The sequence below is a fragment of the Electrona antarctica genome (assembly GCF_951216825.1).
Source record: "Electrona antarctica genome assembly, chromosome: 22".
Taxonomy (NCBI): domain Eukaryota; kingdom Metazoa; phylum Chordata; class Actinopteri; order Myctophiformes; family Myctophidae; genus Electrona; species Electrona antarctica.
The window spans coordinates 12,558,604-12,581,451 of NC_136805.1; the positions used below are offsets into that span (position 1 = coordinate 12,558,604).

Below are 22,848 nucleotides of genomic sequence, written 5' to 3' on the forward strand. Positions count from 1 at the left end.
CAATTATTCTGACATTAAGAGATATTTGTGTGTGTGTCTGTGTGTGTGTGTGTGTGTGTGTGTGTGTGTGTGTGTGTGTGTGTGTGTGTGTGTGTGTGTGTGTGTGTGTGTGTGTGTTAAATATCACATGAAAGGGCTTCATTCAGAACATGCATCATGGTGAACATTTTATAATAAATGCAATATTTCTGTATTTTTCCAATTCCCTTTTACATTTCATGTTTTAGACTATATTAATCTATGTGAGCATAATATTCACACCAATCATGCCGACATATAGGCCTATTTGATCACGTCTGACATGTGTCAGGAAATTAAGTAGTGCTCTATGTCAAATGAGCAAACAAAAGAGAACAAAGGAAGAGAACAGGTTTCTTTTTGCAGACACGTAGCTTGAGCATACCTTGTTGTCTTATAGCAAAATGCTATTTGCTCAATGACATTTTCTATTTAGGCTACGGTAGTGTTTATATGTAGCATAGCATCTGGGAAATAAAAATAAAGGAATAAATCAAGAAAATGTGCTTTATTTTTTTTTTGTTTTTTACACCTGCTACTACCTATCTGTGACTGGCTAACATATAGTTCTTCTTATTAGCCACGTTTCTATTAGAATAATAAACATTCACTATGAAAATGTATACACCAGTTATGTATTATTGAGAAAGGAGAGAGTGGAGGGGAAAAAAGCCCTTGCTGTCAGTGAAGAATTCAGGTTGATCTCAGAGGACATCACACCTGTCAAAGCCGGGCAAGGATGGAACCAGAATTCACAATAATAACCCTGCTGAGAAAAACAATATAAAATGTTAAGATATATCACGATAAATGATTTCATGCACCAAAATGAATACACCCCTGAATTGAAACTATGACAATAAATATTAAAAAGAGAACAAGCATTGTTTAATAATAATAATAATAATAATAATAATAATAATAATAATATCACAGCTGGAAAAAAAAAGATGCAGGAGAACATAAATCTGAAAAATGGCTACACCAATAAATGCATGGTTAATTGTGGTAGTCGAGAATGCCACATAAAACAGGTTAAAACGCAGCCCCCTAAGGGAAGGACTCTGCATGTATTTTTATTGGAGACCGCCCATATGATGCGTTAAATCCACTTTCTTTCCCCCCTTTTTTGCAAATAACTCCTCTCTTGCTCTTGCTATTGCATTCACTGTGCTGCTTCCCCCACAAAAACTAATTCCCCTTCTTTTCCTCTTTCCTTTGCCTTCACTTTTGCTTTTCCACCGCAGTTACTTCGCCCGCCCGTCTCTCTCTCTCTCTCTCTCTCTCCCTCCCTCCCTCTCTCTCTCGCGCTCTCTCTCTCTCTCTCTCTCACCATCCCTCCCCTCTCTCGCGCTCTCTCTTCCCCCCTCTCTCTCTCTCTCCTATTTATGAAAACGTCACTTCAAGTCCCTCCCTGTTTGAATCTCATTAGTTTCTTGTGTGTGTATGGGAGAGTGTGTGTGCGTGCGTGTGTTTCTCTCTCTCCCTGTCAATAATCCCGAATCCAGACTCTCTCTATTTCCATCCCCTCTTCTCTCTCTCTATCTATCTGTCAATCAGCGCCGCCTTTGAACTGAAAACCCACTCCGACCAACTTCAACTCCACTCCATCCGAGCTGCTTCAAGCTCCGTCTCCGGTCTTTTTCCTGCCAAGATATTCCCCCTCTTTTCTCTTTTTTTGTGAGGTGTTTTTTTTGTTATTAAACCAACCACCAGTGCTGTGGAAAACGCCAAATAATACAGACCCTTAAACTTTTTTTTTCTCTTAAAAAACTGGAGATTCTAGATCAGCGCGGTGATCAAGGGTTCTCTACAAAACTTTTAGTTGAGGGGTTGTTGTTTTTTGGTGGTTGCTTTGCTGCTGCTGCTGCTGTTGCTGCTGCTGGTAGGGGAAAATGCCGCAGCTGAACGGCGGTGGAGGGGATGACCTGGGTGCCAACGACGAGATGATCTCCTTCAAAGACGAAGGGGAACAGGAGGAGAAGATCTCCGAGAACTCCTCGGCAGAAAGGGATTTAGCGGACGTCAAGTCGTCGCTCGTAAACGAAACGGAAACAAATCAAAACAGCTCGTCGGATTCAGAGGTAAGTTTTGGTGTTCTCCCTCTGGAAGTGCAGAGCGAGAGAGAGACGCCGGGATCCGGGGAGATCGATCGTCCGCTACTGGGTCTTTTTTTTTTAGAGGCTCTCTTCCCCGCTTTTTAAGGCTTTTTTTGTTAAAAAGCGGCTTTGCGTAAAACGTTGGAAGCAACGGCAACATGAGAGCAAAGTTGTGATCCTTGTCAACACTGCTACATTGTAACGCAATCCCTGTGTTTCATTGCATTTCAAGGCGGAAAGACGGCCTCCGCCTAGATCTGAAACTTTCCGAGACAAAACGAGAGAAAGTTTAGAGGAGGGTGAGTTTCTGCTTTTATTTCTTGTTCACTCATGAATCCTAAAGACATTTTTCCCTCACATCGTGGCATTATGTGTTGGATTTTTTTGTAACCCTCTGGATTATGCATTAAAAAAAAAGTTTTCAAGGCACTTGTAAAAGTTTACTTCTTTTCTGTCTCCCCCCCACCGCCATGTTAGCTGCGAAAAGGCAAGATGGAGGGCTGTTCAAGAGCCCACCGTACCCCGGCTACCCGTTTATAATGATCCCCGATCTCACAAGTCCCTACCTCCCCAATGGATCACTTTCACCCACAGCACGCACAGTAAGTTGATTTATTTATTTACAACCTAGAATGTATGTAAACACTCGACACACGCACGCACACACACACACGTCACACACACACCCCCACACACGCACACACACACACACACACACACACACACACACACAACCACACGCGCACGCACGCGCGTGTCCCTGCGCGGCTGCAAGAGTTAAAAAAGAAAACGCAGACATCCAAGTTTCGCAACTCCTTATGAAGAGAGTGTAGTTGGAATGGCATGCATCATGCCCGCCCGCATGCAATGCATGCCCCCCTGCACCGCTGCGTGTCATGTACAGTAATGCATGCATGCACACATGCAAGGCTGGCTGGCTGGCTGACTGTAGACTGCTGGTGGTTTCCTTTCCCATCCCTCTCACTGCACTAGGAAAAATATTTTTATTTTGCTGGCATGCATGTGCAGATGAGAAAAAAAATCAAAAAGAAAATCAATTTGACTGATTTTATTATCGTTTTGACACAATTAAAATAAAAGTATAGAATAAATACAACATGTAATATTTAAACAAACAGTAGCCATTATTAATATTATTCACGTTATTATTACTAGAATTTATTTTGTTCGTGTTTTCTGTAGGCTTATATTACAAGCTATTTGTGTGTTTTTTTTTAACCCTCTGGCTTGAGTTTATTTTAACAACCTCATCTAAAATGCATTTATTTTACTCAATAGCTCAAATGCATGCCGTCATTCACCAAGGCTTTCTAATGACACTGGCTATTGTAAGCAGTGTAAAGGAATCTCACAAAAGCACTGTCAGTGTTACAATAATAATAAAAATCAATATGCTAATTAGCTCATTGAAGTAATTTGCATGTGTCAAAATGTATTATGACATTATGTAAGTGTGTGTGTCAAAATTTGACACAGTTTCAAAGCATGCACACAGAATTTTGTGTATGAAACATTTCCCCCCATGGATAGGTAATTATATATGTATACTATTATTAATTTATAGAATGGAAATTTATAGAATGGAAATTATAGTGTAACATTAGGATTGTATGGGCATTATCTGCTTCTAAAGAGGAATCCATTGCCTTGTAGGAGAAAAAAGCATGTGTAATATAAAGCCTTATTTATAAATAAATTCATGTTATTTATTTAGACGCAATCGGTTCTGCTGTAATTATGCGCACTTACTCATTTGCTCAGCACCTCAGCAGTCCCACTGGGTGATGGGCAAATCCTTAAACAGCATAATTTTCTCAAGCACAAGTATTTTTACCCTCTTTTTTTTTATTTTTAATGGTTGCAATTACAAGTCTCCGCTTTAGGACCTGTCATCTCCTTTTACAAGGTTAAGGCAAAGACCACGCATTAGGAAATACGATCATCGTCCAACCCCCCCCCCCCCCCCCCCCCCACACACACACACACACCAACACCACTACCCACCCACCCCTGATGAAACTGATATTTGTTTCTTCAATTTGTGTGTGTGTGTGTGTGTTCTGTGCACACCTTGAAAATATACTGCATAACTGTGTGACACATAACACGTCTCTTTTGTCTCACGCGCAATCTCTGTCTTTTGAATTCAGTACAATCACATCGATTCCCATGTAAAAAGACACATTTTGCAACGTGCAAGGGTTCCTTTGACATGCCTCTGGGTTCATTTTTTTGTTTTTTTTGTTTTAAGTTTATTGTGTGTCTTTTCCCAGCATATGCATGAACAAGGACATTTTGCCATCCTTTCTCTATTACTCAGGGAAGCCTTGTTAAAGGGTACCAGCTGGTATGTTGGATTAGTCACTCATTATGCTCATCAGCACTGACATACGCGCACATTCACAGTGACACATGGATTTTCCACGAACACACTCGCTTGTTTGAATGGTTGGGCTTTCTAGTTTTCCTTTTTGAGATCACCTCGCGACTGTGTGTCCAGTCAGTGCAAGTTCTTCGTGAGGTTTTCTTGCTGCGTGCTTATGCAGCACTTAACATGTGCAGTGAGTGATGTACCATCACTGCATGGTGCACTGCTGCGGTGAGACAAATGCTGACCTTCGCTATCCCCAAATCCACCCCCTGGCACAGGTCTTTTTTGTTGGAAGTTAATTCAGAAATGAAATATTAATTTTCTCATTCATTCTCTGGTCTTTGTTTTCTGTTTAGTGCACCACTGTGACCGTACGCTATTATATCACATGGTTGCCTTTTGACGCCGCTATCCTTAATGGTGTTCACGGGTAATGCCAGCAGCAAATATAATAGCCCACATCGAATAAGTGAGTTGTGTGGTATTTTTTTTACGGTAAGCTGCAAAGCAAGGACCCCGACAGTATGATCTGAAATTAAGCATTGTATTATTGTTTATAATATGAAACAGCCCTTTTTTTTGTAGCTTCACAGATGCACTTTAATTTTGAGCTCGGGAGAGCAGGGCTCTTCCTCTTGAGCTTGCAGTGTTCTGACTGGCTCCCACCGTCTTTGGCACCCCATGTGTCCAGCCATCAGGGCTTTGAAGTCAGCGGTCGCTGTAATATAAATGTATTAGACTTAAAGCTAGCATAAATAATTCACCTGGACATTGATTAGCTGTCTTTGCTCCCTAACGCATCACAAGGGCTACTGAATATGACTGGTAGAATTGTTCCAATGAGAAGAAATGACTTTCTCTTTCTTGTAAAGGAGGGCTTTGAAACCGGCTGCTTTTCCCTTCAGTTATTTATTTATTTTACTTTTTTTTTCTCGCTTTTTGTTGCCGGTTTGGCTGATGCTGCATTATTATTGTACGATTAGTATTCCAAGCTTTAGGTCCTTGTATTTTCTTATTTAGAATTACATTTTTGTAATCTTGTATCAGTAATTTATTTAATGATTATTGATTAATTCATGTTTTGGTATGTCTTTTAGCATTGTATCAAATATACAGGGTATCTCCAAGGGACGAAATTCAAATTAATTTAATTTTTTTCACTTAGCTGGTCGTGATCCTGATCTATGTGGACGTTTTACCGTGTTCCCTGCAAAATCTTTGTTATTGCATGACTTGAGGGGGTGAAAAAGAAAATCCTCCGTGTGGCAGTTACCATAATTTGTCTGACCTCTGGGAGCCATAACAAGTGAGAATTAGTTTTTCCTACCACCTAAGTCTGAGGAGGCTCACAATTTAGTATCATTTAGCAATTTGACGTGACGCTGTGCCCGGGATTTAAAAGCCCTCCTGCCCTCGTCTCCTATGTCTAAACCTTGCACAAAGGCCTGCTGGATCACTGGGAACAGGTTGAATTGGTGTAGTGGTCTGACTAGCTCACCCCGGGTTCCCTTTTTGGTTCTCACTCATTCCTTATCTCCCCATTCCTTCTATCTCTCTCTCTGTGTCTCTCATTCTCTCACTTCTCTCCTCTTGTTTTCTGCCATTGCTAACCTGGGGCTTGTGGGAAAGGCGACGGGTTAACTCCGGTTGCTGTGGGCTAACATCACACCTCAACAGGTCTGGGGAGATGGGAGACAGGAGGGAGAGAGAGAGAGAGAAGGGGCTCCGGGGGCGGCCAGCTCTCTGGCATCGGGGCTGCAGGGCCGTAAATCCACCGGCTTTATTTACTGCCTTTCGGACTTATGAATGTTAAGATATTTGACGCCACCCCTGGCCCCATAATTCCCCAGGCCTGCAGACTTTTGGCAGAGGTTTTGAGTTTCGACGTATAATTACGAGTAGTTTAAAAAAGAACAAAAAGGGGGGTGGGGTGAGGGTTGGGGGTGGCCGGTGGATGAGCGCAACACCCAGCATCCACTGGCTGTACTGTGTAGACGGCTCCCAAAACCCATGGCGATTTTATTTTAACAACAACGCTGTCGGAAGGCATTGTGCTCTTTAAACAATAGCGTTTTCTCCCTCTTCCTCTCTTTGTGTGAGTTGTATTTTTGTGGCCGGTGTTTCTCCTGTTATGAACGATCCACTATGTTAAAAAAATAATTTCACTTTCATATACGATAGCTGACTCTTTTTGAGGTGTGTGTGTGTGTGTGTGTGTGTGTGTGTGTGTGTGTGTGTGTGTGTGTGTGTGTGTGTGTGTGTGTGTGTGTGTGTGTGTGTGTGTGTGTGTGTGTGTGTGTGTGTGTGTGTGTGTGTGTGTGTGTGTGTGTGTGTGAGAAATGGTGGATTTTATGACAAGATTAAGGAAATGAACATCCATTGTGCTGTAGCTGCAGATTTGTCTAGCAGTGTGAGTGTAACACCACCTTCCTTTGTGCTTATTCACACTGAGCTCTGGGCCCACATCGTCTAATTGACACAGACAGTATCTCCTTAAACACGTTAAGAGCATAAGCATAACAATGGTATATCATATGGATTATGTGTGTTCCACAATCTAAATGGATTCTGGGTGCGGACTGAGGGGAAAGATAGTTCTAATGCGGATTTAAGGGGGATAGGAACCCAGCACCTTATCAAATTGGCTTTACATGTTAATGGGGCCTAATTGGTGTCCGCGGGGGGTTTGTGGCGCAACGCGGTCACATTTTGTGCCTCTCCCCGCGAAATGCGCTCCGAATTTACTTGGGAGGTTGCGCTCCCTTTGTCTTGCAAATCACTTTTGTTTACAAAGTATGGTGGTGGAAGCAGTCGTCTCCTCTCCTCCTTCCATTGCTGTTTCTCTCATCCCATGCAGGGAGAAGGGAAAGAAAAGGACTCTATTTTTCTTTTACTCGATAAACAGCTATAAAAAAAAAGTGCAATCTGTTTTGGATTTGAGGGAGTTAAGTTGGGGAGGGGGGGTGTGCATGTGAGTCGGGTAAAGTTTGGCACCATTAAACAAAAATTGGGGCCTGCTAGACATTAGCGGCGCGCAGCACATTCTCGGAGCTTAATTAGTCCGAACTGTAATTGTTCATGGTCTGCCAATAGGAGTAATGCTCAGGAAAAGTGGAGTTGCGCTAAATCGGCCCAGGGTTTTTAAAACAATAAATCACTCGCATATTTGTGCCATGATTCAGATAGAGGCTCGACCTCTCCCATCTCGACATGTGGTAAATTGTAAAGTCAATGAATCGCAGATGTAGGGGAAGGGGGGGGGGGGGGGGGGTGGTGTGAGAGAGAGAGTGTGAGAGAGAGAGAGAGGGGGGGGGCAGTACAGTAAGGTTTTGTTAGTGCCTAGTGAATGAATGGAAAAGATTTACGCAGTAAATATTTACAGAGATGTATATATTTTTTTCTTCCTCTCGTGCAGCTGAGCTTCATTGTGTGATGATGTTGGCATGCTGGGATGTGTGAAACGCTCACAGAGACCCCGTGATCCGTTATGCTGTTTTAAACAGCAACACGAGCGCGCGAGAAAAAAAAAATACTATACGAGTCCATCACGTTTGTGGGCGTGTTTCTAATTAGATATTTAACTAGTGTGATGGGAGTAGCAGTTCCCTGGTGGGAGGCTGAGCTGGGTTTGGGTGTAGCTCTAGCGTTTAGCTGCACATTCAACCTCCGGCTAGACGCTGGGCCTTTTTCTGTTTCTTTCACTCCACATTAATTAAATCAGAGAGGCCATTGTTCTTTGTGTCGTAACTCCATTGCGGTATCTAGATTTAGTTTTGTTTGTTGAAAGCAACAGCTATGTTATTTTTGACGGCTGTGAATGTAGGATGTGTATTTTTTGTCAGAAGTGCGACTGGTAAAAGCCAGTAGTTCTGAGTTTCTGTGAATACAATTTCACCTTCCCCTGGACTGGCTTTCCTCCTGGGTCAGTGAACCACCGCACTGCACTGTCTGTGTAAGGAGGGGAAAAAACTGCATTAGCTTAGCAGCTGTGCACGGGTGCCCCCCCCCCCAACCCCCATATACACACCCCTCCCCCATGTCCCCCCTTCCCATAGAGCTCAACACAAAGATGGTACTGTACATCTGGAATGCAACTTTTGTCATCTGTTAAATATAGGCTAGTTCTGCAGCAGGCCCAAAGGACTTGGGGCACCCTGAAACATGGAAATCAAATTATTTCCTGGATGTGCACGTGCGTGTCTGTGTTCGTGCACACATGTGTGTATCTTTTTGCATATAGGCGCCAGATTAATTTTTACCTAATGCATTTGCACAACCCATTAGTGCTTTTGATGTAATCAATTAAAAGCACAGTGTATCGACTTTGGTTAAGTTTAATTTAATTATTTTCAATTATGTTCATTCAAAGATAAGGCACATGGCACGTTTCTGTTTTGAATCATAAGGTGTTTTTTTGTCTTCACAGTCTTCACAGTCTTTGGAAGAGTTTAACATGAATCCAGCCCAACCCCACTCCCCAGTCCCCACATTTGAAAGTCCTTACGAATAACAAGCCTTTTTTTCCCCCTCCTTCCTGAATTGCAAAGGGAAGTTACTGCAGCTCTGCATAGTTGTTCCATTCATCACCTTTAAAGCCGTATTTATACTTAGTAGCACACCGGTGTCCCACACCAAAATTAGCTTATCTACAAGCTCGCAACAGATCGCAGTGCGCCATGTTGTGAGCTTGTAGATCGTCTATTTTCGGTGCGGAACACCCACATGCACAACTCAGGCTTAAGTGGCCCTTGATACAAATGCACATGCTGGCACAGCAGCAGGGGCTGGTAGCTAGGCTGCGTTTTCCTCTCACGTCACCAGCCAATAGACTGGACCCACAGCGTCAATAATGTTCAGATTATGGCGATTTGGAATGAAGTGCAAGTTTTTTGAGAGATAAGCGATAACATTGAGCGACGTGGTCACGGCGGATTTGAATTATTACATTTGCGCCACAGCTTAAAAGATAAACGTTGAGGCGACTATTGATCGCATGTTTGGATTTAAGCAGCTCGTTATGAGTAAGGTTTATCAGGCGGGGGCATCGTTGGGGAAATGTGGAAATGTCACCTTGGAACAATCGGACATATTCATCCACTATGAATAATTTAAGTTGATTCATGGGAATATTTATAAATGAACATGCGCTGTTGATTTGATATATTTAATCACAGGTTTTAGCAAGAGAATTCACTAAATGTTGCAGTTGCATTAAGAAGAACGATTGAGGTTGTAGTTAAACTTGAAAACTTGATCTTGATTTTCTTCTTCTTCTTCATCATCTTCTTCTTTTGTGGATGTTCATATTTCTTTAAGCCCATTCATAATGTGCTCCTAGTCCTCCAGCAGTCTGCGGTCTTCTCCAGCAGAGTGGGAGGGAATGCACTGGGCGGGTGCGGACTGGACAGGGGGGGGGGGGGGGGCAGGGGGGGGGGTGTTGTGCAGCGGGAAATTTGTCCAGAACTCTGTGTGTGTGGGAGGGGGGGTTACTGTGTGTGTGTGGGAGGGGGGTTACACAAAGGCGGGCTGAATAGGCTGCATAATTGCTGTTAATGCCGGGGCAATGAGAGCAGCGACAGTTCCTGGTTAGGTGTCCAAACAATAGTAGCCCTGGGCGGCACATTTATCTTCCTTAAAACACAAAACAAAAAGACAACCACTGAGAGGGAAACGTGTGGGGGCCAGTTTATTGCCCTGCTGGAAGAACAGGCAATGTCATGTGAAGCCTAATTTATAGTCCATCGTATACAATGATGTTACTTGCAGAAAATAACTGATATTAATTAAAGCTAAATGCTGCTCCTTTTCGTTCTAGAAGTAGGCCAACGGCTTCTGCTGCTTAACCAATCAGCCCTTCTCATACCACCATGGTGGTTCCCTCCACGTTCCCCCTCTGCCTCGTCATCAGAAAGTTGACCTTAACAAACTCTGGGTGAGAGGGCCGCACGACACCGGAGGAATTCTGGCTGTGCTGGCCCGCGTTGTTTAGATTGTAGAGTGTGTTTGGGCAGGGTCAAAGTGCAATGCAGTGCTGCTTTTTTTGCCAGGAGCTTCTCCTCCCTCAACCCTTTTTTTACGACAGCCGATAGCTGGAGGTGTGTGTTGGGTTGTGTGTACGTGCTTTAAGGCCATCACAGCTCTAAATGATAGTGTGCAGCTAATGACTAGCAGTGTGCCAGTGTGCTGGCCCACATCTAGGAACGCTGTAACCAGAAGGATCTGGAACATTCCACCGTAGAAGAATAAGAATATCTTTCATAGTTATTTAAATGTTCTTTGTTAGCACGGCTAGAATACGTGAAGAATGTTTACAGCTCAACGTTAGCATTGCTGTGTTGTCAGGCCTACTATTAAACATTCATGGTAATGGCTGGCAAACAAAGCAATATTCCTTGCATTACCTCAGCTCATTTGACCACTTTTGCCGCCCTATTTTATAATTTGTCGTACGATGGTGCCACGTGGCAAAAATGGCCAATCTGCAATGTGTCACATAGTGTTGCGTATGTTTAGAAATCTTGTTAACATTGTTGAGGTTTTAGCTCTCATATGAATGTGATTTTCTTTACTAATATATTTTTCGTTTTATAATATGATGCACCATTGGCCATTTCGCAAAGGTTCTTCTGGTTTGGGACAGCTTGTTTACAATCTTGCACAGTCCTAATTTAGTCGAGGGGATCTCTGTATTATAAGATAATCTATGCAAAATGGCTCAGATGGGAACAAGGCTCTTTGTGTGCGTTTAAACACATAATTAAGGAGTTAAAGGTGATATAACTCCAGTCCATGTATATTTAATCTCCTAATTAAACTTTTAATTGTTGCAGGATAAGCTCTACAGACTGTGCACATGTGTGTGTGTCTGTGTGTGTGCACGTGTGCGTGCACGCTCATCAGCCATGGAGGAAGAACACACTAATGAGGCTATAGTCTGCTTGTTTGCTGCTAAAGGTGGTGGATTCATAACTGCTCTGGAAAGGTGACGGAGCTTTTAGAGTCTGTGCAGAAATGAGTTCATCTACTAATCTGTGGATTATGGTAGGATTTGGAACAAAATGTTGGCAAGATTACTGTATATGCATTTCTTTTTTTTAAACAAAGCTAATGAATGAAACGTAAGCCTTTTTACACAGACACAAAACGTGGAATAGCCAGAGATTTTTTTCCCCCAGTTGGCGCACCAATTGCAGTTTAAGACAGATTAAGACCAAATTCCCCATGTTAGCTCTCAAACCAGCTGCTAGAAACCTATTTACACAAAATAATAATGCAGCTCTTAAGAAGAGACAGATGTCAATTTGTGCACAGGACTAGATAACATTTCATGCGAGTAGTCTGTCACATGTGGCATCCCTTCGTCCCCCCTAGTGCATGGTAACAGAAACCATGCTATCTTATAACTGCATAAGTACAGTCTTGGCTTCCAAAACTTACATTTTGAGGGAAAGAAGTGTCACTTTTAGTGGCACATTGTCTTCATTCAAAAATAGAGCATACATATATATATATATATATATATATATATATATACAGGCCTATATGTATGTGTATATTATGTTAAACCTGGTATTGATCTGGGGAAAAAACAACAACAACCTGGATGGATTTCATGGTTTGGGTGTTACATGTGGTGCTAACAGAGTATTCATTCCACCCCTTCATTGAGTGGAGCGGCACGTCAACAGTGTTCGGGGTCAATTCCAAAAGTGAACAAATTGACTCCCACCACTGAGTGAATTGCCAATCGCCTTTCCTCCCCCGGGGATCGGAGTGAATTGAGCGTCTTGTTTGGACAACTGTCCCGAGGTGAGACGTGTTGCCTCTAGCGCCACGCCGGAGGGGAACGCTGACAGACGTAACAAACGAACCGAGAGCTCAGCGGGGACCTCGGCACTGCTTAGACAGAAAACAATGTAATCTAGTCATTACACCCCCCTAAACCCCCCCCCCCACCACCAAAACCACAAATTGATCGGCTGAAATAATCACCTGTGGGGTTTACTTTGTCGGTAACTGCGATGGGTCCATGGCTAAAACCGCCACGGTGATCACGGTGCATTATCACTGATTTCCTGTCTGAATGGGAGGTCATTCGACAGATTTCCATGCAGATCGGTAGTGAATACAAGAACTGCGTCCGGGACAATATATCATAATGGGAATACTAATTTAGTGTGTATTTTAATAATGATAGCGCCAGTGTTGACTTGTGTCACCATGCAGTGGTGCCAGTGTTGACTGGTGTCATGTGAGCTGCGTCATGGTGCCCTTTAGAACCGGGAGACTCCTTATCGCGGCTTTACTGCCACCTTATCTTTATTTGCCGTCTCACTTGGCGTATTTCAAATATCCATAAAGATAAGTGTCCCAACTTTGGCATAACTGGTGGCGTCAAGTAGTACGATTTCCGGACAGGAACCCTTTGTCAGAATCAGCACTGTCGACGAGTTTCGATTGACCAAACACATCAACTGCCGTCGTCTGGTGACTATTGGGAGTCTGCTGGTGGATGTTGAAGCCTGTTTATGCCTCTGCCGTGTTTTAGCGGTCGAGTCTAGTTGTTTGTTTGTAAAGGCCTCTTATTTGTCTTTCTGGATGACCCTTGGTGTGTCATAAGGCTTGTCTCCACACAGACAGACAGACAGACAGGCGGGCAGGCAGGCCTGCTCTGTAGATGCAACAGCAGCTGGCCAGGGCCCAGGCAGAGGAATGCTGTGTGTGCTGTTTAAACAGTGGCTTGTCTCAGTGCAGGGCCCGCTGCAGCCCGGGGAAGGAAGTCCCTGCATGTTTACATAGCTGAATTGTCCTCTGGGCCCCTGAGTGTCTAATGCACTACTCTTCAAACATTCACAAGTGCGGAGATGACCCCCACTGACGCTGGTGTTCACGGCTCTGCTAGCTGTTGCCTCCTCTGTGTTTGTGTGCGCGTGTGTGTGTGTGTGTGCGTGTGCGTGTGTGTGTGGTTGCGCAGGCTTTCACTTGTGGACTCACAGGTCTTATTTACTTGTCTTCCATGGGTGTTTGCAGCTTCAACCCAGAGGATGGGATGATTGATACTGAAGTTTTGCAAGGCTCAGTTAATTTCAGAATGCGGGAGGTGGGGGCAGAAAGGTGTAGGAGTACAGCTATACAGAGATAGAAGGGGGGCCCCTTTAGCTCTGAAAGTAAAGGTCCTTCCCACCAAGAAGTCAGACATTGACATACGGCGGAGTCATCAAGCTAACTGTTGTTTGAATTAGCCGCTATGATCCGATGACAAATCTCCCATGCTCTCGCCACCAGAGCAGAAAATGTAGCTAGGGATTGGCATGATGTTAGCGAGTGTGTAAACCTTGCTTCAACAAGATGGATAAATGCAATTATTGGGCAGACCTGGAGAGGAGAAAATCCATTTAAAGCCTGTAACGCTAAGCAGAGGCCGTGGTTAATTCATTTGGCCAATTTACGGGTGATGTACGAGTGTCAGGCCACATTAGTCAGGCGGGGAGAGAGTGAGGCCTGTGTGTGTGTGTGTGTGTGTGTGTGTGTGTGTGAAGTGGAGGTGAAGATGCACTCTGTTCTCCTCGGACCTAACCCCCCCCCAACCACCCTTCCATTCTGCACTCTCTGCCATTTCAGCAGACAATACAAATGGAGGCTGGACACGGAGAATGACAAAAAGATACACTGAGCCAGTAGAGGCGAATGGGATTGCTGTGCAAATGAGGCAGGGAGCGCTGGCCGTGGTCTGCTGGGTGGCAGAGTGAGCGCGACTGCCATCTCCCTACTGAGCACTCAATCACACACACTCTGTCCACACACACACACACACACACACCCCCACCACCACCCAGTCACCCGCCCCAAGCACCCATCCCACCTCTGCGCCTTGATAAAGCAACACCAGTCATTTGATTTTACATGCACAGAATTGTTTGGCTTTATTAGGCCAACTTTGGTGCTCATGTGGGTATACACATAGGCCAGAGCAGTGTTCCGTGACGTCCTTAAACAAGTTCACACTACTACTTAGACTTTGACGTCTTTTGATAACCTAACTTTACCCCACCCATAAACACAAGCAAAAACACGGCAGTAAATGAAAACCTGTTGCAAGTGTTGTTGTTTATTTGTTGCCGTGTCAACAGAGTGAGTTGTTGCTGTTGACACGGGAGGCTTGTACAATTCAATTACGCCGCACTCTGACCCAGATTGACTCTGATACTCCGGCTGAACTCAGGGGAGTCTCAAATTGAGTTACAATTATGGTGTGGATGCCGATGTTTACTCGAGGCACGCAAAACGGCCCCGGCCTCAAGACTCCGGCGAGTCTTTACCTCACGCGTGAAGTCCTCCCTCCCTGTTGTCCTGCAGGCATCTCAGTCGCCGAAGGCGTTGGGTCCTGTCGACATGACTTTTCGCGCGGGGAGGGGGGGTGGAGTGTTTATCATCAACACGTTTAGCGTCGGCTTAGCTGTGCTTAGTCTGTTGCAGCCATTGTCTCGCGAGCAAGGGAGGGAGGAAGGAGAGAGAGAGAGAAAAAACAGCATTGAAACAGTTACGCAAGCTGAGCGGTATGCAAAAACGGTGGTTAGGGCAGAGCGCGGTGGGGGGGAAGCGTCGGTTTACAGCTTCAAGCCGCAGCCTGAATCAGGGCAAGGCTTTGGTATCAGAGAGACATGAGAGACTCAGATCTCTCTCTGGCTCTCTTTCTCTCTCTCTTTCTCTCTATGATACTGATGCTTTGTAAGTGGCTGGGATCACACTTAAGTGCCTCTTGGTTCAGTTCGGTCGGTGTGTGACTTGTGCGTGCTCTGTGTCAGAGACTTGTGCGTGTGTGCATGCGCATGTGTGTGTGTTAGCATTTGTCACCTGACTGTCAGGCAGCCGTCCTCAGGAAATTAGAGTCGGTGTGAATGCCGTCGTAGACAGGTGCCATCACTGCCACCCATGCCTGCTCAGCGGCAGCTGGGGGGTGGGTGGGGGTGGCGAGGGAGGTTGGCGAGGGCAGTGGGATCATGTTGGGGGTTTGGTGGGGGTCTGACCGGGTAGAATTCCTCTCCGCTGGTGTGTGTAGGGTGAGAGGCAGTCTTGGACTCGCAAAGACATTAAAGTCTCACCCTAGTCCCCACATTCTAAGTCAGTCAAAACACGCTTATTTTGTTCCGAAATAATACTAATAAACAGTCCCCTGTCGTTCAGAACGCCGCCAACTCTTCAGGAGATGACCAAGCGTGTTTGCGGCACACTGCGTCTAGTAACGTTGGTTACTAGACCCCCCCCCTCCCCTCAGAGCACCGGAGGACCTGACGCTGTTGGTGCTTTTGGGCCTCTTCCTCTCGGCAGAACCGCTGCACAGCTGGACCATAGAACAGGAACCTCCTGTTCTCTCATGGGGCCGTGGAGTGGACGTGTCTGGAAGACATTCCACTAAGTCCTCTGAGCCTTCCAGGGGGATGTTCTGCACTACGCTACGCTCCCTCCCCATCTCCTCTCCGTGCAGCTTTGGGGTCTCATTGAGGCTCGCATTCCCACCAGAACCCTATAGAGTAAGAATCTGTATTTTTCAGCTGGCCGTGTAGGTGGTGATATATCCAACTATCATACACTTGAACAACCCCCCTACTTTGCTCCTCTTTTTCTTTCCCAGTCTCTCTCTCTCTCTCTCGCTCTCTCACACTCTCACTCACACACACACACACACACACACACACACACACACACACCCTCCGGGGAGAACAACTGTTAGTTTCTGCCTATAGGCCATTGGAATTCATCGCCCCGGGTATGCAAAAAAGAAAAACAAGAAGAAAAAAAACAGCTTGGAAGTTTTCTATATGCTCCTGTGGATCATTTTACAGCCGTGGACGTGCCACTCAACACAACTGTTCCCATTTAGTGAGGAGGGAGCTGCCAGTCTTATTAGGGTCGCCAGAGGGACAAATGTTTTTCACAGCCGGGATGTATTGCTCACAATCTCTCCACCAGGTGAGACACTCATAGCAACCTGTGTGTCTTCCCTCGGTTGATGGACCTTTTTTAAAATGTAAGATTAGGAAAGATTTTAGTTTGGCCCCTCCTGTGAGACATCAGTCCATCTGTGAACCCGACTTCCACCGAGGAAACCTGACACCAATCAGGACAAGATATACACCCTGTGACCTAAATGGCCAGCCAATCAGCTGAAGAATGTACAGTCATTCCGTTCCAAGCATTTATCTGACTTGGCCGGCCCAACGCTCCCAGTTCAAGTATTCGTGTTAACATTGGTGCTATTGACAGCGGCGAGTGACAGCTAAATGCAAGTGACAGGCCCCCGCTGGAATCACTATTGAAATATTCCCTGACGACACCAAGGTCATCGCACCGGTCTTGCACCCGGTTTACATCAACGCCGATGTCAAGTCATCACAGGCAACCTGAGAGCAAGCCTGAGTAATAGTGAGTTGTTGCAGCGATGTGATGTCCATGTCACTTTTTTGAAGTAAGCCTTGTTTCCTGGCCCTGCGGCCGGCCTTACGGCTGGGGCTGCTTGGCCAGAGATTGAGATGCTGCGGTCTTCAGACGCTGGGAAAGTCAACCTCTAATTGTTCACAGAAGCCATTGGCAGGAGAAGCTGAGAAACGATGAGTGAAGCATCGACGGGGGCGGACGACGCTCTTGGCTGGTCGTTTTTTTTTTCACTTAAAAAAAAAAAATTGTCGAGCCCCGTTGGGCCACTGAAGACAAACTTGGTCGGTTCCGAGGCCAGAAAACGCAAACTCCCTTCTTTCCCTGCCTCCCTTTTTGAGAGACAAACTCGTTCGCCACGTTTTTAAATTGCCCTTGTCATGCGGTTTCCCGTACTGGGCTGTCTCTCTCTCTCTGTCTCTCTCTGTCTCTCTCTGTCTCTCTCTCTCTCTCTCTCTCTCTCTCTCTCTGTCTCTCTCTCAGCACAGGTCCATGTTCTGCACCGGTTTGGTTCAGAGAAAATCTAAGGATTGTGTTTTCCCTGGCAACCGATCACTGTGGTATTAAAAGACCCCGGTTAGTTTTTCTTTTCATTTTCAGGTTGTGTTTTCCCTCTCTCTCTCTCTCTCTCTCCAGAAAGCCAACACCGTTATGCGCTTGTTTCCTTCACGCCTTTTTGATCTCCGTCACAGACGCTTGGCGCGAGGCACATCTGCTGCATCTGGCCCACTGCGGGCCACGCCACGAACCCCCCCGCGCACTGACCGCAACACAACCACCCATCGCCAACAAAACCCACCCTCGCAGCCAGCCCCACTTGTAACTCAAATCCTGTTTAGTGGTGTTCTTTCCGTGGTGCAACCGTATTGTAAATAACATCAGTAATGATTCAATTGGGCATATAAGTAATTGCGACCCGGCCTGCTTGCCATCTGTCTGTTGAGATTAGGGGTTTCTGTGTAATTAAACGTGGTGTGACCTTGTGGACGCGGTGGGAGGGGCTTGTGGGTGTCCGTCACCACAGCCCATGGTTGTCTTATAGAGAGAGGGAAGGAGCAGTTCTCCTTTGCATGGGTGCGCTGTGTGAGAGACACACACACCACACACACACACACACACACACACACACACACACACACACACAGAGGACACACACACACACACACACACAAACTAGCTCATGTAAAAGCCCAGGTCTCAATTTGCCCCAGCAAGAGGAACCCTGCCAAAGTCACGGTGATCCCTGTGTGCATGCAGTGTAACCGTGAGGGGTGCGACGAGGCAGGCCGAGGGGTGTGTGTGTGTGTGTGTGTGTGTGTGTGTGTGTGTGTATCTCGGTGGCAGTGATGGGGCTTAAAGGAGGGGAAGTGGGGGGAGGGGCTGCTGTTTTAACTCTGATTTCATGTGTAGTTTTGTTTGGACTCGCCGAGGGTTCAGTTTCCCTTGGCCGCGTGTCCAGGAACTACAAGGCCTGCTTCTCCTCAGCTCCGCTGTGAAGCCGACGGCGAGGGCTCTGCAATTCGATTTCAGGACTAGATCTGGCCGTTACGTGGCGTAAACAGGACATTAAAGACGAGGAGACGGGGAGCTAATGAGTCTGTGCTCATGTACTGTGTGAGTGTGTGTGTGTGCACGTGCGCACAGTTGTTTGTGCGTTGCCGCTCTGCAGCCCCTCATTGTGGTGTCCACAGACCCAGTTTAGAGCTAACTAAACAACCATACCATGATTACATACCTCGCACACACACGCAGACAAACACACACACAAACACAGGATGCACTGCTGAAAAAGACTCAGAATGGTTTACTCAGTGTGGGCTGCATGGCGTCCTCACAATACTTCCGCTCGGAGCTCCTCCTACCCCCCCCCCCCCCCCCCCCCCCCCACCACCCCCACATCAACAAAAAATAACTATTTTAATTACTGTGGTTTGCTGCTTATGGCGTGCCACTGCGCCTGGCAGGGCCTGGGAGAGGTGGCACTGGCCGCTGGGGTTGGGGACATGGCCTGGGCAGACCTCCAGGGAAATTACAGGGTGATGCAGGGGTTTGGAGGCAGTCCTTAAATCCCACCCCCTCTACCAGAGAGCTGCTGTTAGCAGTTAGCATCGCGCCGGTTCTCCTAGCTAAGTCACTAGCATAAAATAAATGATATACGTAAATGAATGTGGTCATTTTCATTCACACTTCTACTGAGCTGTCGGACGGTTAAGGCCACGGCGTGAAGTTATCGAAGAAATAAAGACAATTATCTAATTTCTTTTATTCTTCTCCTCGCCTCTTCCTTCCTTGTGTTTCACTCTCCGCCCCTCTCTCTCTCTCTCTCTTATTCTCCCACTTTGTCTAACTCCTCTGTTCTCTCCACAGGACACAGACCTCTCCCCCCCTCTCAGTATGTGCTCTGATTTACCTCTCCAAACTGGCAATAAGTTGATTGCTTTACAGAGATGATGTAAGCCCCTGCCCTAGGGTACATCAGGTTGGATTTCGCCCGCTTTATCTCGTAAAAGCCTAAATTAACAGCTGTTTGGTCGGAGTTCTCCCGGATCTGACTATGGGATTAGGCTCGGTTCTCATGCGAGTCAATCCGGTTTGATTTATTGCGGGTCCTATCAAAAAAAGATCAATGGGAGCCCTTTTGAAAGTAAATCCTTAATCGCTACTTTGCACTTTACGTGTCATCATTGTGAAATTTTCTCTCCCCTCTCTCTTCCAGTGTTCTCTCTCTCTCTCCCTCATTCTTATTCTCTCCCTCCCTCCCTGCAGCCTTGTCTGTCTTCTCTCTCTCTCTCTCTCTCTCTCTCTCTCCTATACCCCTCACCCCCCCGTGGATAGTAGTGGTTGTAGTGATCTGCGGCTGTCCGATGGTATCACACAGCATTGCCGGATGGATCTTTCTCTCCTCTCATTAGTTACCCATCAGGACGAGGCAGCCCCAAGCCCCAGCTTTAGCAGCAAGCACCCCCCTCCCCACGCCCCCGAGTCCTTATCGTGCCCCAACTGAGTCCCCTCTGCGCACCCCACCCCCCCCCCACCCCCTGATTTTTTGGTCTCCCAAGTTCAGCCTGATCACTCGTCACGGAGGAATTATTCCCATAGTCGGGGGCAGAACCGGTCAATATTGGGAGAACGTGAGCCAAAATGGAAAAGATGTTACTTTGAATCAACTTCATCAACTCTCCAGAGCTGCCCATGGGAGGTTATTGTGGGGGTTTCTGTTTCAAGAATGTTATGTTGCTGCTCCAGATTGCAGTCGAGGTAAAAGTATGGGTCTTGGAATTCATGTGCCCACTAGCTAGCACGATTTCCATTATGTGTAAATAATGTGTAAACAACGTAGTGGAGGTACTTTTGCAGAGGTCACATGGACAAGAAATTTGCCGCCTGATCGATCCAGTCGCTATTAGTGTTCGACAGACAGTTCCTTTTTGACTAAAACTCAAACGTGTTCTTTCTCCTGACCTCAACTGAGCGCATTCAGATTGTTTAAGTTGTGAGCATATTGTGACTGATTTGAGTCCCAGTTTTGTTTGGTTTCTAGAGAGCCGTTTGTTAGCAAGTAATCGATTATTGCCTTACTTGCATGCATTGCCTTACTACGCATGCAAAACCCCCCCAAAAAACAACAACAATGAAAACCACCACAACATAGTCTCCGAAAGTGCTTTGTATTGTTACATGCAGGTATTTTCACCGTGGTTTTCCCAGCCAAAAGCAATAATCACATGGCAGACAATGAGACGCACAAACACATGAGTGACTGGGAGGAGGAGGAGTGGGGGCGACTGTAGATACCCTGCCATGTTTTTATATTCTACCTTCCCTGCTCTCTCTTCACTCTTTTCCTTCTCTCTATAGCCCTGATCCTCCATCAACAAGGCTCATTATATTGTACCTCCAGTCTCTTCCCCTCCCCTCCTCCTCTCAAGGCCGTGGTGTCTCGTAGGGAATCTGTAACACGGGAGAATTAGTAATCCGTCAGTGCTGGCCGGGGGGGGGGGGGGGGGGGGGTGTTGCAGACGCCCGAAACCGCGGCCATGTCATGGTGTTTGCGTGTGACACGGCGGGTCACGACAACGAAGGTTTTCGTGAAGTTTCCGGCGCGGCCGGAGAGGCTACAGGTTCTGGTGGGGTGGGCATCGCTGGAGGAGAGGAAGAGGAGGTTGCGTGAGGGCAGTCACAGGGGGAGGAGAAAGGCTCCAGGCCGGCCCACGTCAGGTTCTGCTGCGTCCTCCTCCTCCTGGCTGGGCTGGCTGGCAGACCCAGGGGTTGAGGTGGAGGAGGAGGAGGTGGTGAAGGGGGGGGGGGGGGGGGGGGGGGGGGGGGGGTTTTGAGATCGACAGGATACGTGGGAAGAGGAAGGGCTTGCTGTCAGCCAGCTGGACCTCTTAATCCTATAGCCTTGGGGAAAGGGTGTGTGTTTGTGTGTTTTGTGTGTGCATGCATTCATCCATGCGTGTGTGTTTGTGTCGTTGAGTTGTGTTTGTCTGTAGCAAAGGTTTGTCAATTCTAAACACACCTCTGTTTCACCCTTTTTGCCCAGCTGAGCCACTGTGTGTGTGGGTGTGTGTGTGTGTGTGTGTGTGTGTGTGTGTGTGTGTGTGTGTGTGTGTGTGTGTCGTGTGTGTGTGTGTGTGTGTGTGTGTGTGTGTGTGTGTGTGTGTGTGTGTGTGTGTGTGTGTGTGTGTGTGTGTGTGTGTGTGTGTGTGTGTGTGTGTGTGTGTATTTTCTGTGCTTCAGCAACAGACAGCCAGGGTTTCATGTGCACTGTGTTTACCGTAGTCCTCACTTTAGCGGCACACTGTATATTTATGTCCAGACGACACTGTCTCTCACCCCCCTTGATGTTGGAGAGGCTGTGGGTTGGCGGCATGGGTAGCAGGAGTTGGGGGGTGGGTGCCGGGTGGGGTGCGTCCCTTGTTGCTGGTTTGGTGTGGGGGGGGGATTGGGGAGGGCAACAATATACTGCCACCCCCCTTCCTCCCTCGCCCTTCATCTCCCATGCAGCTCTCTGTTGGTATCACACTGAGTGCCAAGTTCTGTGAAACACGCGCACACTGCAAATTCTCTCTACGTCCATACTGCAAGTAAAACAAGGAGGCTGATTGCATCCATCATTCCCCAGCGTTTTATTACGATCGAAACCGAGCGCTACTTAACCACGTTCCATACATCTCTCTCTCTCTCATCTCTCTCGTCTCTCTCTCTCTCTCCTGCACATGGCTTACATCTCTGTCTTTCGCTCGCTCTCACTCTCTCTCTTTTTTTGGCGTTAGGACTTTTGCATATATCACAGGCTGGCAGGGTAAGAGCCTGGGACTTCCCCACGCCACACTCCAAGCCTTTGATCCTTTGCTTTGGAGGTAACATCAAACGGAGAGGCAGAGAAAGGGGCAGGCTACTACTGTGAAGTTTCAGATGTTCAACTTGATGGCTTGGCTGAGGGCTCCCCCCCCCATCCTCCTCCTCCACCCTCCTCCTTCTCACTCTCTCCTCCTACTTCCATGCCCCCCCCCCACACACACACACGCTCCCTTTTTCTCCTCGCTGCATCTCCTCAGCTGACGAAAACACACAGTTTGTGGGTTTACCCCCCCCCCCCCCCCTCTTTACTCGACCATAGCATATATATGCCAAAAAGTCAGACCTCCGACTGGATATCTGGATGCGTTTACGACATATGGCCATAGTGATCCAAGCGGCGCTAAGCCATCGTGCCATTTTGCTCCCATCTATCTGCGTGCGGGGGGTGTGCGACTGTGCGTGCATGTAAGTGTGCATGGAGACCACGCAGCGCCCCCCGAATTGCAGCCAGTTGCATCAATGCCAGGGCAGGCCCCGTTGAAGCACCGCTGGTGGAAGTGGGGATCACTCCATGTTGTTTTGCTACACGGCGCACATACATAC

The 22,848-nt window shown here is 46.7% G+C and overlaps 1 protein-coding gene across 11 annotated transcripts in view; it reads left to right on the top strand.

Annotated features, from left to right (window-relative positions):
• The first annotated feature begins 1,471 nt into the window (after window positions 1-1,471).
• Window positions 1,472-22,848, top strand: part of tcf7l2 (transcription factor 7 like 2) — a 101,695-nt gene continuing 80,318 nt past the window's right edge. For all 11 annotated transcript variants that reach the window (XM_079492949.1, XM_079492952.1, XM_079492955.1 and 8 more), the window contains exons 1-3: window positions 1,472-2,102; window positions 2,350-2,416; window positions 2,595-2,719. In XM_079492949.1, the coding sequence (XP_079349075.1) occupies window positions 1,914-2,102; window positions 2,350-2,416; window positions 2,595-2,719 (381 nt within the window). In that variant the 5' untranslated portion in view covers window positions 1,472-1,913. The remainder of the gene's footprint in view (window positions 2,103-2,349; window positions 2,417-2,594; window positions 2,720-22,848) is intronic.